A 16466-nucleotide genomic window follows, 5' to 3' on the forward strand; every position below is an offset into this window, starting at 1 on the left:
AAAAAAAAGTTTACTTTCGTAAACTAGCTTCTTCCTTACTGCCTGTGTGAATATCCCCTTACACACAGCTTATTTGTTAGTGATTGAAGCTGTTTTTAACGCTTCTAAGGATGAAAGAGCAGACAGAAGTGTTTATAAAGCTCCAGGGAGAGAACGATGAGCTCTTCACCCGCGTCTTGCTTAGCAGCTGTCACGGTTGCTAGGCGACAGGATATGAGCAACGGGTAAGGGAGGGTACTGAAAGAAGGGTAGGCTGTCCAAATTCACAAACACCGACTTCCGGTTTTTGCGGTCGTCGGAGGACCCATCCTCCTTCAACCGGGTAGGAAGGATCCTAAGGAGGATGCAGACCCTGAATTTGGACACAGCTTGTATCTCTCGCGCGCGCTCTCTCTCTCTCTCTCTGTATCTCTCGCGTGTGCTCTCTCTCTCTCTGTATCTCTCGCACTCCCTCTCTCTCTGCCCTGTTAAACTTGCATGTGGTTTTCAGTCTTGTCAATGATAAACTTTCACTCTATGATGGTTAAGCTGTGCAATTAATCCGCGAATCACATTCATCAAGGGCCGGGGAGCAGCTGGCCCGTACAGTAAATGAATAACGGATCAACTACGACAGCCTACATCGCACATCCTGCGATGTGACTATCGTGGATTCGTACATCGCGATATCGATGCTTAAACGACACATCGGGCAGCCCTAGTTCAAATCCAGTTTTGTTACATATCTCAAATTGAATCTGATCATATTAAGGACTGGATTTACTAACCGATTTCACCAACACAAACTTTCTCTTGCACCAGCACAAACTTTCTTTTGGCATTAAAAAACAACTGTCTGGATTTAACAAAGACATGCAATCTTTTTTTTCTCATTAATCTATACTCATTATACCTTATTGAAAATAAAAAAATGAAATATATTTACATAAGTATTAAGACCCTTTACTCAGTAATTAATACAGTAATTATTTGAAGCAGTTTGGTCACCAATTACAACCTCAAGTCTTTCTGGGTATGACACAACAAGCTTTATACACCTGGATTGGGGGATTTTCTGTCATTTCTTCTTTTCAAATCCTCTCAAGCTCAGAGAGGTTGGATGGGGACCATTGGTCGACAGCTAGTTTCAGGTCTCTCCAAAGATGTTCAATGGGGTTCAAGTCAGGGCTTTGGCTGGGCTGCTGTAGGACATTCCCAGAGTTCTTGTGTTGTCTTGGCAGTGTGCTAAGGGTCATTGTTGGAAGGTGAACCTTTGGCCCAGTCTAAGGTCCTGAGCACCTGGTTTTCTTTGAGGATATCTCTGTACATTGCTTTCCCTCAACCCTGACCAGTCTCACAGTACCTGCCGCTGAAAAACACGGTGAGCGGTGCCTGGTTTCCTCCAGACCTAATGTTTTGCTTTTTTGCAAACTCAAAGCAGGAGAGACTTACGTCTAGCCACTGTACCATAAAGCCCAGACCGCTGGAGGCTTGCAGTGATGGTTGTCTTTTGGATCTTTGAGTGACCATCGGGTTCCTGGCTCTCTTCTCTCCTGGTTGCTCAGTCTGGCCAGGCAATCAATTCAAGTCTGCTTTATTGTCAGTTCTTCCACATGTACAGTACATACAGAGAATTGAAATTGCGTTACACTCATACCCTTGGTGCAAACAAACTTTGCTGGTGAGACGGGTTCCGTAAATGTCCTGGCGGGAGGGGAGAGAGACACCAACGATCCTCTCAGCTGCTCTCACTATGCGTTGAAGAATATTTCGGTAGGACGCGTTACAGACACCATACCACACAGTGATGCAGCTAGTCAGGATGCTCTTGATGGTGCCTCTGTTGAAGGTGTACATGATGGGGGCCGGGGCTCTGGCTCTTCTCAGTTTATAGAGAAGGTAGAGGCGCTGCTGTGATTTCTTGGCCAGTGCTGCTGTGTTTTCAGTTCAGGAGAGGTCCTCTGTGATGTGCACACCCAGAAACTTGGTGCTGCTCACTCTCTCCACAGTTGCACCGTTGATGGTCAGAGGAACATGCTGAGCGTGCATTCTCCAGAAGTCAACAACAATCTCCTTCGTCTTCTCCATGTCCAGAGAGAGATTGTCACTTCACCACCCGGCCAGCGGCTCACCTCACTCCTGTAGTTTGTTGTTAAGTAAGTTGCTAATGAGACCCAACCACACATGATGTTGTGTTATCTGCAAACTTAACCCCTTTGCGGTCAAGGATCGTCAACGGCCCCATATTATTATTGTGTCACTTTCACAGTACGTTAAACAATCTCTTCATGACTCATCAGTTTTAACTCTTTAAAGTTAAAATAATCTAGCTTTGATGCTTGACCAATGTTTTGATAAAAAATTTGTTGCATTGACAGTTGTTTAGTAATTTATGTCAGGAGTGCAAAATAATAAATCCGTATTATGCCAAATTTAGAATAGAAATTCACCACTCATTCATATTAAGTCACATCTGCAGCAGTTTATTTTATGTTCACATAGGTTCACTAAACAGCATTAAAAAGGGTTTAAAGTCCAAAGATGCATGCACATGGAGATATATCGATATGTTTACTCATGTTTTTTTACACGATTAAATTACATTTGACAAATTTACATGATTTGATGATAAATAGCCTCTCCCAGCGCTGTGTCTGTGTGTTGTTTTTTTTTTTTTTTATAGTAAGGCTTTTAATAATAGAGGGGTAAAAGTTTACTGAGATTAAAGTGAGACTGGAGCTTTGTGTCTTTTTATAAACATTGAAATACCACAACAAAAGCTAATAATAGTGGATAAAACAAGAAAAAAAGGATAAAAGAATAATGCGGATAATGTGTCATACCTGGTGGAGGTGTGAAAGACTGGCAGTGTTCAGCTCTTGGAAGAGTTCTGGTTGTGAGAAACTTCTTCCATTTGAGAATTAGAGTGGTTTTCACACCGTAGGAACCTTTTTTTTTTTTATATAGTTCCTAGAACTATTGGTGTATATACTCCCTTTTTGGCATGTTCGAGCCACAGGAACTTAGCATATTTTCTAGGAACTCCGTTTGGGGAAACTAAATTAGCTAACTTAGCTCCCAATTGTCACTGGTTGTCAATGTTTGTAAATGCTGTGCCTAAAGATGTCGGCCATAGTTCCTGCTGGCAGTGGAGATGCAACCAGGAATATGGTCTGAGTGGGAAATTGGTTTTCTGGGAACCATCCTGCTGGCTAGTTCCTTGAAGTACACATTGCAAAAGTCGCTAAGGAGGCTACTGTGCCCTTTATTTATTGTCAGCTGTGAGGCCTTTTACAGAGATGTGTGCCTTTCCGAATCCTGTCCAATCTATTTAATTTACCGCAGGTGGAATCACGTGCAGTCAAGGTGTAGAAATATCTCTTCAACGATCAAAGGAAATGGGAGGCACCAGAGTCAAATCTCAAATGTTACATGGGTCTGATTACTTATGCAAATGTCATTTTAGTTTATTATTTTTTAAATAAATTTACAGACCTTTTCAAGTTTTCATTATGGGGTACTGAGTGTAGAACACAGAGCCGTTGTTAACTGAGAAGATGCGCCAAAATACGCTGAAAATGAAGTGGATTTGCACATCTTCTCTATTAACAATGGCTCTGTGTAGTAACCGCTGCTCTATGTGAAATCACGCACCTGATGGAATTAACCGCTGATTAGAGAACCGGCTTTACTGACGAGATGCGCATAACGATCGGCCGATCGTGATCGGAGTACCCCTAATTGTAGTATCAGGCTGCAACATAACAAAATAAAAAGTGATGGGGTTTAAATATATATTAAAGGAGTCATGTGATGCTGCCAAAAATAACATTATTTTGTGTATTTGGTGTAAGGAAATGTTTATGCGGTTCAAGGTTAAAAAAAAATACTGTATTGATTATTTTCTACGTACCGCTTTCTGAAACGTGTCAATTTTACAAAGCTCATCGTTCTGAAAAGTGAGGTGTGCTCTGATTGGCCAGCTATCCAGTGTGTTGTGATTGGCCGAATACCTCAAGCATGTGATGGAAATGTCACACCCCTTACTATACTGTGATGCCAAAACAAATAAAACCTATTACAAATGAGGCATTAGTAGCATCCAGTGGGGATCTAATTAATGATTATAGTGACTTACAATTAGGGGTGTGCAATATGAAATGTCTCCCCGATGAAGAAATATTGTAGTATCGTGCTACAGAGCACATTCAATCAGCTGCATTTCTGGCGGTTCCATCATATACTGAACAAAACCACATGCATTCACAACAGTGTTAACTCAGCGCTAGAGTTACTCTCTCATTATCTGCATAGTAATATATTTTTTTCCATATCATCCACCCCTACTTACAATGTCTTTTTACACGTTGCATTGCGTATCGTGCTGTGTAAACATGAAACCACATCTGTATTTGTGATTGGAGCAATGACAAACAACAAGCGCTACTTACTCTACACTGCTGAAAACTCGAGTTTGAATCATCAGTGGCAATTTCTTTAAAAAATGAAAATGTACTTGCAGGCTGTAAGTCAGCAATATTCGTCAAAAACACCAGAATTGTAGGTCTACTCTCCCAGGTAACAGTCCTCGTCCTCTGTAAAATGAGCTGCACACATCTGAATATTTGGTCTAAACTGTTCTGGAGCAGTGTTGTAAATACAACTTTAACCACTGATTTCTAGCTTTGTCCTGTTTTGGAAGACCAAACAAAGTCGTTTCACCTTCACAACGAAACCAACAATATATATATATATATATATATATATATATATATATATATAATATATATATATTTTTTTTTTTTTTTTTTTTTTTTACAGGTGAATCAGAATGATGCTCCAGTGAATCAAGAGTCCTTACTGTAGGAGACTGCCACATACTGTTGAACATGGATGGGACATCCTTTAATCAGACTCTGGCTGATTATCATTAATCAATCAATCAATCACCTTTATTTATATAGTGCTTTAAACAAAATACATTGCGCCAAAGCACTGAACAACATTCATTTGGAAAACAGTGTCTCAATAATGCAAAATGATAGTTAAGGCAGTTCATCATTGAATTTAGTTATGTCATCTCTGTTCAGTTGAAATAGTGTCCGTTTTAATTTGCAATCAAGTCAATGATATCGCTGTAGATGAAGTGACCCCAACTAAGCAAGCCAGAGGCGACAGCGGCAAGGAACCGAAACTCCATCGGTGACAGAATGGAGAAAAAAACCTTGGGAGAAACCAGGCTCAGTTGGGGGGCCAGTTCTCCTCTGACCAGACGAAACCAGTAGTTCAATTCCAGGCTGCAGCAAAGTCAGATTGTGCAGAAGAATCATCTGTTTCCTGTGGTCTTGTCCTGGTGGTCCTCTGAGACAAGGTCTTTACAGGGGATCTGTATCTGGGGCTCTAGTTGTCCTGGTCTCCGCTGTCTTTCAGGGCAGTAGAGGTCCTTTCTAGGTGCAGATCCACCATCATGTCTGGATACGTACTGGATCCGGGTGACTGCAGTGACCCTCTGATCTGGACACAGACTGGATCTGGTGGCCACGGTGACCTCGGAACAAGAGAGAAACAGACAAATATTAGCGTAGATGCCATTCTTCTAATGATGTAGAAAGTACGGTGTTATGTGAAGTGTTCCGGTTCCAGTTTACCTAATTAATGCAGCCTAAAAATCCTTTAACGGATTTGGATATTAAAAGCATATTAGTATGTTATGTGTATGCCAGGTTAAAGAGATGGGTCTTTAATCTAGATTTAAACTGCAAGAGTGTGTCTGCCTCCCGAACAATGTTAGGTAGGTTATTCCAGAGTTTAGGCGCCAAATAGGAAAAGGATCTGCCGCCCGCAGTTGATTTTGATATTCTAGGTATTATCAAATTGCCTGAGTTTTGAGAACGTAGCGGACGTAGAGGAGTATAATGTAAAAGGAGCTCATTCAAATACTGAGGTGCTAAACCATTCAGGGCTTTATAAGTAATAAGCAATATTTTAAAATCTATACGATGTTTGATAGGGAGCCAGTGCAGTGTGGACAGGACCGGGCTAATATGGTCATACTTCCTGGTTCTAGTAAGAACTCTTGCTGCTGCATTTTGGACTAGCTGTAGTTTGTTTACCAAGCGTGCAGAACAACCACCCAATAAAGCATTACAATAGTCTAACCTTGAAGTCATAAATGCATGGATTAACATTTCTGCATTTGACATTGAGAGCATAGGCCGTAATTTAGATATATTTTTGAGATGGAAAAATGCAGTTTTACAAATGCTAGAAACGTGGCTTTCTAAGGAAAGATTGCGATCAAGTAGCACACCTAGGTTCCTAACTGATGACGAAGAATTGACAGAGCAACCATCAAGTCTTAGACAGTGTTCTAGGTTATTACAAGTAGAGTTTTTAGGCCCTATGATTAACACCTCTGTTTTTTCTGAATTTAGCAGTAAGAAATTACTCGTCATCCAATTTTTTATATCGACTATGCATTCCATTCGTTTTTCAAATTGGTGTGTTTCACCGGGCTGCGAGGAAATATAGAGCTGCGTATCATCAGCATAACAGTGAAAGCTAACACCATGTTTCCTGATGATATCTCCCAAGGGTAACATATAAAGCGTGAAGAGTAGCGGCCCTAGAACTGAGCCTTGAGGTACTCCATACTGCACTTGTGATCGATATGATACATCTTCATTCACTGCTACGAACTGATGGCGGTCATATAAGTACGATTTAAACCATGCTAATGCACTTCCACTGATGCCAACAAAGTGTTCAAGTCTATGCAAAAGAATGTTGTGGTCAATTGTGTCAAACGCAGCACTAAGATCCAATAACACTAATAGAGAGATACACCCACGATCAGATGATAAGAGCAGATCATTTGTAACTCTAAGGAGAGCAGTTTCAGTACTATGATACGGTCTAAATCCTGACTGGAAATCCTCACATATACCATTTTTCTCTAAGATTACATCATTTATTACACTGATACTTTAAAAGGACAGTGTAGAGGCAGTGGAAAATCGAGAAAAAAAGCATCAGTTGAAACCAGAGGTGGATGAGAGTATCATTCACTGTGAAGTTTACACTGTGATGTACCTGAAAGAAGAACATTATGGTTATATATGACATGAGAATAATTTATGAAGAATATATATATATATATATATATATATATTCTGATTAAAAAAAAAATATATATATATATATATATATATATATTATTATTATTATTATTTTTTTTTTTAATAAGTCCTGTTGTTCTTTACCATCAGTGAATATGTATATTCTTGCAGGTGAATCAGAATGATGATTTATTACAGAAATAAATACATTATATAAAAAAAAACATCCCATTGCACAAAAAATAAAAGCTTTTGAATACTGATCCACCATGTCAGTTGAAAATAATTACAAATAATAAATATATTAGAGCATTTCATAGAAACAGTAGCTATGTCTATTTACATACGCTGGAAACTACCTCCATTTTTAACGAAAGTTGAAGTTATCTTTTTACTTCACTGTAAATCTGAGTATGTCACATTCCCTGCGGGCTGGAATACCCCCTTGCTCTTCAAAGAAAAGAGCATTTATTTGATTTGAAGGCAACTGTGAGTCAAACAGGTTTTCAGCTACTGAACTGAGTCTGTACTAATGATACTGTAGGTGTTGTTACTGGAAAACACTGTTATTGTTTTTGTTACTTTACAAATGAACCAAGGCATTTTACTATTTTAACCAGCAAAGGTACCTTTGGTCAACCATCTTGGTCAGGGAAAAAAGACGATTAACAGAATGTTTATTTTTTTTAATATTTTACTTTTTTATAGCTTTGCAAGCCATTAACTATATTGTTGATTTATTGTATAGTTGTTGAAAAAATTTACTGAGATGATTTAATATGTTCCATGTCTGTACCTGTATGCACAGATACAGCAAGTTGTTACTCTGGTGTTCAGCTGATAAAAGCAAATACTTTGTGATTGTCACACTTCATGTACTTTTGTGTTTTTGTTTTTCGTGTTTCTTGACCAAGTCTCCTTTAATTGTGTCATTATGTGCAGGTGTGACTTGTCATTAACATAATTTAGTCACCCATGTTTCTTTGTCTACAGATATGTAGAACATTAGTCCAACAGAACAAAAACATTTGTGATGTTTAAGTGTTAATCAGTTTATTATTATTTTTTTTCTATTATTATTATATATTTTTTTATTCATTATTATTCATATAATTTTTTTCTCATTTATGACATTCATGTGAGGAGGAAGATGAAAACTGTGTGGGTGTTATGTATAGAGACACATTCTTGTATTATTGTTGTGCTGTGTTTATTGATGTTGTCATTTATCAGTATTATTAATGGTAACACTTTATTTTAAAAATCTTACATTAGACAGTAATTAATGACTAATAACTTTATTTGTAAGTGTCTAGTTATGGACTTTGCCATTACAAACTATGTTGCCTATTTATGTTGTCTTTGCAGTGCCTTAATGCTTGTTTCTGACCTAATGCTACTAATTACCTAAAAATAAAACTTTTATTTTTTATTTTTTTTTATCAAAGTTGTTCTCAGTACTCTGTGTGAATGTGTAGCTTCTAGGTATGAAATACACAGAATAGACATTTCAACAAACATTTAAATGAATCGGAAAACACTGATGTTACACAAAATCAGTCTTTAGCAGTTGTTTTATACTAACAAATGTTTTTTTTTTATGTTCGTCACCACTCCAGTAAGTCCTTTTAAGAGGCCTTTGAGCATTTGTTCCCCTAGATCTCCAGACTGTAGTCTCGCAGACTCCTCAGAATCTCTCAGTGTGTTGAGTGTGAGCACCTGTCTGAGGATCAATGAATACCTCTTTATGGTTCACAGTTAGATGGTTATATCCAGCATCTCTGAGACAGTTACCAGCTCTCCAGCCATCTGACACAACAGTGTTTCTCTGTCTAACATCAGAAAACTCTCAGAATGAGTCTTCAGCACTCCTCTTTGACCCCAAGCATTCAAAACACCCATGATGCCCTGTTGCTCTGTCTTCCTCAGTTGAACTGAAAATGACTATTTATTTTATCATTCATCTTTACTATAAAAATCCAATTGTTTTTATTATTATTATTATTATTTTAAATGCCAATATCATTTTAAATGTGTTTTGTTCAGGTCAAATCGAATCAAAATGATCTGTCTTTCATGATCAAATTTGGCTTTATTGTTATTTGTTTTAAGTATATCGTTACATCCATGTTAGTGTTTCAGTTATATTGCTAGTTTACCAGAGTTGTGAAGCTTTGAGTCAACAATGAGTTGATTCATGATTCATAGGGTTTAGATTCGATTCAAGAACATTATCTATCTAAGCTTTCGAATACTGATCCACAACATGTCAGTTGAAAATAATTACAAATAATAAATATATTAGAGCATTTCATAGAAACGTTTAATCTGTTTTTAATTCAGTGTATAGGTAACATTAATGTATACTCTGAATATCTGTTCTTTTTTATTTCTTAATACTGTGGAAACACAGCTTGACAGTGCCAAAATAAACACACACACACACATTAATTACTGCATCTGCAAGAAACTTAAATATCACAGAGAAGGCAAGTGTTAATTACTGTTAATACACTAAATATTGTTCTCCATTAATAACCAAAATGAACACTTTTATACTCATAATCTAGTTTTCTAATATTTTAAACAAATAGTTTAAATTAATGCTTACATTTGAGACTTGATACATATTTTGTAAAAAAAAAAAAACAGATCTAGTTAAGATTGACTATTTAATGCATCTATTGTTGCAGTTCAGACTTGTGTAGAAATTATCATTTCTGCTGAGCCAACATTCTACAAAAGAAAAGCACAGTTACATGGGCAAATAAAAGCCCAACAGTGTGTGTGTGTGTGTGTGTGTGTAATTTTTTTTTTTTTTTTAATGTCTCTGATAATTTAATTAACCCATTAAACTGTGCAATTTAATACCAGAACATAAACATGCGCATTGTTAAAAAAAAAAAAAAAGAAAAAAAAAAGGCACAACTACAAATGCAGTTATTGCTATATTTTGCAATATTTTTTTCTCGCCAATGTGAGCTGTTGACAACAGAGGACGGCGTTTACAAGCAGCAAAAATGTTTATAGTCACGGATGGACGTTTATCCTTTTTGGGGAACAGAGGTTGAGCCCGCAAGGTGTTTTAATTTTCAATCAGGTTTTTAAAATAATAATAAAAAAATAAAATAAAATTGGGAAGCGTCTGCCATATGCATAAATGTAAGTGTGTTCAGTCAACGACGCGCTTTGTATTAGAGCCTAGCGTGACGTTGTCAGACTCGATAATTGTTCATCCTTAATAGGTTTCCCCCATGTATAAAACTAAAAGTTTTATAATGTAGGAAAGCAAACACTTACTTAAAAATAAAAACATGGATATTAAATTACCGGATTAATTTAGTAGATGCCTGCAGAAGTACTTAAAGGTCATTTCCACTCCCTAATATAGCCTATATATTTTTGAATTCATTAAATTATATTTAGACATTATGAATGACAGTAATAAAAGATGTAATATGTTTGCTACATCTGTAAGACGTCTGCCAAAGGTCTGGGAATCATCTGCTGTGTAGCCTACTCTGATAAAGGTCTCAGAAGCAGTTTTACATTCTAATAAATTTCTGTTTGACATCTGACAGGAAACATCTTAGACGTACTGCAGATGAACAAGCACTCTTAAAAATACACATTGAATGTAAATGCAGACATTAGATGTCTCCGAGATGTACATGTGTGATTATGGTGAGTGCTTTACTGTCAGGTGCTAGAGCCACCTTCTGAAGAACTTATTGGCACTAGTTCTGGTGTCCTCAAACGTTAGTTTCATTGGTCTGGAGACCTACAGTGCTTCTCGAAGTCAACAGTGTTAGAAGAATGTTCTCTGAGGGAATTTTTCACTGCAAAACAATAATACAAATGCTGCAAATAACATCGCAAATTTTGAGAAAAGCCGCAGCAAAATCAGTCATTTCGATCGCAAAATAATACTAAATAAATAAATAAATAAATAAATAAATCGTGAAATCCTGGAGGGACTGTATAATAAAGATAACTAAGAAAGAAACATAAAGTATCATTATTATCACTATAATTCTTATTAATAATTATGTATTATGTACTTATGTGTATAAGTAAATACATAATACAAAATTATGTATTATGTATTGCCTCTGACTCGCCCCAAACCCAACCGCCTCGCCCTACAGAGTTTCCCGGTTGTCGGTATCCAAACGTAGACAGGTATGGACTCGTCAGTAAGGTAACGAAGCAGGTCACGTGACAGGATCGTGTAGAAACTTGTCGCGATCCTTGACTAAACGTTCGAAACTAGGTGTCCAGGTGAAACTAGGGATATACGTTTCTATCTTTTTTTTTTTTTTTTTTTTTTTTTTTTTTTTTTTAATATATATTTTCTTTTTCATGGCGATAGTGGAATGGCGAATTTGTTATTGTTCTTTTGGGTTTTAATCCACCATGGTAAGCCATTTGTATGCTATCTGCATGCTAACGATAAAAAAACGAACGTTTCTGTTTGTTTTTCAGCTCTAATCGCCTTGCTACCGTTTCATATTTTGCTCAACTATTGTTAGAAGATCAGCTTAGGCAATAAATATGATAGACTGTCGAAGTAAAATGTGTCAAACTTTAACTAAATAACATGGCATCACCGTGAGTAAATGTTGATATATTTTAACGTTATGTTAGTTTAAAAACTGATTAAATGTTGTCTGCCTTGATGGTAATGTGAGCTTTGTTTTAAACCTAACAAAATGAAACTAAAAATATACATCTCACGTGTAGTATTCAAAGTAGTCTTACTAAAAAAGATTTGAAAATTAATGTTTTTGTTTTGTTTTGTTTTGTTTTGTTTTAGGGTGGGAGGGGGGTTGATAACAATTTGTATAATCACACAAATAGTTAATGGTTAAAACCAAGTTTAATTTGTGAGTTTGGTATAACTACAATAACCAGTTTTTGTTGTTATTTAGTCTGTTTTTTTTTCTTTCTTTTTTTTATCTTTGTGAAACCATTGTTAATTTTCATGAAGATAATTAAAAACAATATTTTGTAATTAAAAACACAATTTTCTTGTTTATGGATAATTTTCATCAATAGTATTATTCATAATGAGCCATTTTAATTAAATGGTCTATGAAAACACTTTATTTCATGACTACACTTGCAGTGAAAGCAGCTAATACATGAATCAAGATTTGGTTTGTATAATTATCATTAATTTGCTAAAGATTATTCATGACTTGAGTAGGCTATTGTGTTTGCATGGATTGAATTCAGACGGGTTTCTCTACCTATAATCTGTATGATCTGGAAAAAACATTTTTCGCAGTTCTTAAATTTTTTATTTTATTTTTATTATTATTATTATTATTATTATTTTGGGGGGGCTTATAATGAACTTTTCTTCATTTCTTTTTCAGGTTTTGCTCGTGTTGATTTCAGAGTATCAGTGAATGAGGGACAATCAGTCACTCTAAGCACTTCTGGTGAAACAAACCAACAAGAAGATATTAAGTGGTATTTTAATGACATTCGAATAGCTGAAATCAGTGAAGATCTCAGTGATTACTGTACAGATGTTGAGTGTAATGAAGGGACTGAGAGATTCAGAGACAGACTGAAGCTGGATCATCAGACTGGATCTCTGACCATCACAGACACCAGAACCACAGACTCTGGACTTTATGAACTAAAGATCATCAGAAGCAGCAGTATCAAGGAAAAGACCTTCAATGTTACTGTTTATCGTGAGTCACTTTTTTTTTTTTTTTTTTTTTTTGCAGTAATAGAGTAGTTATTTTCTCTCAATGTATTTGAATGCTGTATATACTCAATCTATTTGAAAACACATTTACAGTTAAAGTATTTAATTTAAAATAAGTTTGTAAAATATGTGCAAAACAAATAAAATACTGCAAACAGCATGATACATTTTCATATTCACAGTGCTTTCAAATTGTTGTTATTGTTTGTTGTTTTTCCCCCAAAAGATCCTTCAGCCGCTGTTGGTTTATGTTTCAGGTGATCCTGTTGAAAAGTCAGTGAAGGAGGGAGAATCTGTCACTTTACATTCTGGTGTAGTAAGACAACCAAATGAGGTGATGAGATGGTATTATAAAGACATCCCCATCGCTGAAATCACTGGAGATCAGAGTAACAGTATCTGTTCAGATGTTCAGTGTAAAGAGAGATTCAGAGACAGACTGAAGCTGGATCATCAGACTGGATCTCTGACCATCACAAACACTAGAACCACAGACTCTGGGGAATATAAACTGGAGATCAGCAGAAAGGGTCGTCTTGGCAACAGTGCGATCAATGAGAAGAGCTTTGGTGTTAACGTTGCTGTTAGTGAGTATCATTTAGTTCCCTTGTGCAATTCCTGTGGCTCAGTGGTAGAGCTTTGCATTAGCAGTGCAAAAGCTTGTGGGTTCAATTCCCTGGGAACACACATACTGATTAAAAAAAAAAAAAAATGTATGACCTGCATGCACTGTAAGTAACTTTGGATAAAAGCATCTGCCAGATACATAAAATGTAAAGGCAATTTGAAAACACACACATATAGATGGATAGATAGATACAGTAGATAGACTTTGAGCTGTTTGTTATGAACAAATCAAACAAAAGTAATTGAAATATCTCATCACTGTGAATGTTTCAAGTGTTTTCCTAAATTCATTCAACTGAAAATGCAACTTTTAATGACTTGTGCACTCTCGAAATTATTCTCGCAAGCTTCTTTAGTACTTAGTAAAGTTCACTATTGCTGTAATTAACTGCTGCAAAAGAGATACATACAGAGATGGGGACTCGAGTGCGACTTTAGTCGCACAAACAGTGACTTCAGACTCGACTTGAGACTCGTCCTCGAAAGACTTCAGACTCGACTCGGACTCGAGCTCCGGGACTCGTGAACAATGTTAATTTTTAGTTAACGTCAGATGAGCTCGCTGTTAGAGTTGTGACGTTCGCGAACGAACCGATTCTTTTGAACGGCTCATAAACATGAACGATGGGAGCCGAGTCACGGCTGGAGGGGAGCCGTTCTTTCTGTCGCTCTTTTTTCCTATGCGTGTTTCAGAGCGCGTGTTTCACACAGATGCACACAAATGAGCTCCTCCGCGAGACAGAACAGTTATAGGGGGAGGGGCGCACCCAGCGCAGGCCAACCCTTTATAGCGTGATGATATTAGTTATTAGTTGTGCACGCATCCTTCACGTGAGTACTCCAGTGGAAAAAAAAACCCTGCGTGCCTCTGTCATTGGGTAGGAGCGGAGGCATGACGTTTTGCACAAATATTCATTGCAGCCCACTTTGTTATTGTTCATTGACTTGAAGGGGCTGATGTCCTATTTGCAAAGTTTACAGTAGTAATAGTATGTAGACATTTCCATTTTATTTATTCTAATTTTATCTACTTTAAATATTTTTGGTTCTCTATCAAAATGTTCTTGTGTAATAACAATGTTCTTGTGTGGAAGTGTTTCTAGTAAAAGCTGTTTTGCACAGAAATTCATTGCAGCCGGCTTTGTTTTTGATGTTTATTTGTGAGTAGGTATTGTATGAATAACATAAGTCAGCGTAGCTTTGTTCATTCTTAAGCCAGACAAGAGGTGTGCAGCTATACAACCAGGACAGACAGAAGGCCATTACTGAATCCATAAATGCAAAATACAGATATTAACTTAAAAGTAAAGCATTCTTGGTGTTTTTGTCATGTTGCAATAGCCTGTTTACACTGATTATATACCAAAATCAAAGTTGATATTGTATGCTAATAAATAGAGTTGTCATAATAACATATTACATGCTTTGAATTTCTTATATATAGCTATGCAGTGTTCTAAGCAGCTTGGATGGGTCGCTGTACGTGATGCAACATTTATTATAACCAGAGACTTAATATAATAAAGAGACTTGAGACTTGACTTGGACTCTAGCTCAGAGACTTGAGACTTGACTTGGACTCTAGCTCAGAGACTTGAGACTTGACTTGGACTCTAGCTCAGAGACTTGTGAGCATCTCTGGATACATACATAGCCAGACACCAGCTTCTGGGAGTGTTGCTGGAGAATCTTTGCCCATTCCTCATAATCGATGGCCTGCAGTTCAGTAATATTCTTGGGTTTAGATGCTGAATCTTACAGGACTTCTTCTGCAATCAAGTCTTGGTGGAATTTGAAGCATGCTTGGGATCATTAGCCGCATTTTCACTGTCGGGCCAGTGGTAGCTAGTGCTTTGTACGGGCCGGGCGGGGCTAATACGGGGAAGTCGTGGCCTAATGGTTAGAGAGTCGGACTGGCAACCGAAGGGTTGTGAGTTTGAGTCTTGAGCCAGCAGGAAGTGTAGGTGGGGGGAGTGCATGAACAGCTCTCTTTCCACCTTCAATACCATGACTTAGGTGACCTTGAGCAAGGCATCAAACCCCCATCTGCTCCCCAGGTGCCGCAGCATAAATGGCTGCCCACTGCTCTCTCTGTGTGTGTGTGTTCACTGCTCTGTGTGTGTGCACTTCGGATGGGTTAAATGCAGAGCACAAATTCTGAGTATGGGTCACCATACTTGGCTGAATGTCACTTCACTTCACTTCACTTAATAGCCACGGACCTGTAGCACCGAGGCTAGAATAGCACAGGGTTTCCACAGTCTGGGCCTGAAGTACGCTGCACCTCACTAAAACACACCCTTTAGACGCCTCTCAGGAACAACGTCACACAACCCCATCATTTATCCAACAAAGAGAAGTTATCCGAAAACTAAGAAATAAGTCACTGGAACATGCGCAATAAAAAAATGAATATGCATGCTTTGTTAAACATTTTAATTTAAAAGCATCAATGTTTTACTATAGAATAAGTTATACATTGATCATAATGAATTAATTTATCAGGACTCAAAATTAGAGCCCGACTGATAAGGATTTTTGGGGGCCGATGCCGATTTATAAGCCGATATTTTGATTTTGAAAATAAACTGGATATTAGACCCATTTCCTATAAACTGCACTTACACAACATTCAATAGCAAAATATCTGCCTGTTCTATGTATGTGGGCTGTATAAACCATTTTCCAGAAGGGATTTATGTTTTTAAAAAAAGCCTTAGATTACAGTCTCAATGACTAAACAATTGCACATCAAAAGTATATATTTTTGAATTATCAAAAAAACAGTCTGATTTTAAACATTTAACACTTTTACTTTCTTCCAGTTGAAGCTGGTTTTAACAGTCTGTGTGTGTACAGTAAATAAATTATAATACTAAAGTTAAAGTATTTGCAGAAGTAGTCCCACACTTTGCTGCTACAGCATTCACCTTTTTCAGCCATCTGTAGGGCAGAAAGAGAGACAGAGAAAGAATAAGCATGTGTATTAATAATATCACCATGTATCATTACTCATC

General features: G+C 37.1%; 1 protein-coding gene across 1 annotated transcript in view; it reads left to right on the forward strand.

Annotated features, from left to right (window-relative positions):
* The window catches only part of LOC127988074 (uncharacterized), a 64728-nt gene that overhangs the window by 6587 nt on the left and 41675 nt on the right, over positions 1-16466 (forward strand). Inside the window, exon 6 of the mRNA XM_052590589.1 lies at positions 13049-13409. Coding sequence (XP_052446549.1) covers positions 13049-13409 — 361 coding nt within the window. The remainder of the gene's footprint in view (positions 1-13048; positions 13410-16466) is intronic.

This window comes from Carassius gibelio, chromosome B22, assembly GCF_023724105.1.
Source record: "Carassius gibelio isolate Cgi1373 ecotype wild population from Czech Republic chromosome B22, carGib1.2-hapl.c, whole genome shotgun sequence".
NCBI classification, from domain to species: domain Eukaryota; kingdom Metazoa; phylum Chordata; class Actinopteri; order Cypriniformes; family Cyprinidae; genus Carassius; species Carassius gibelio.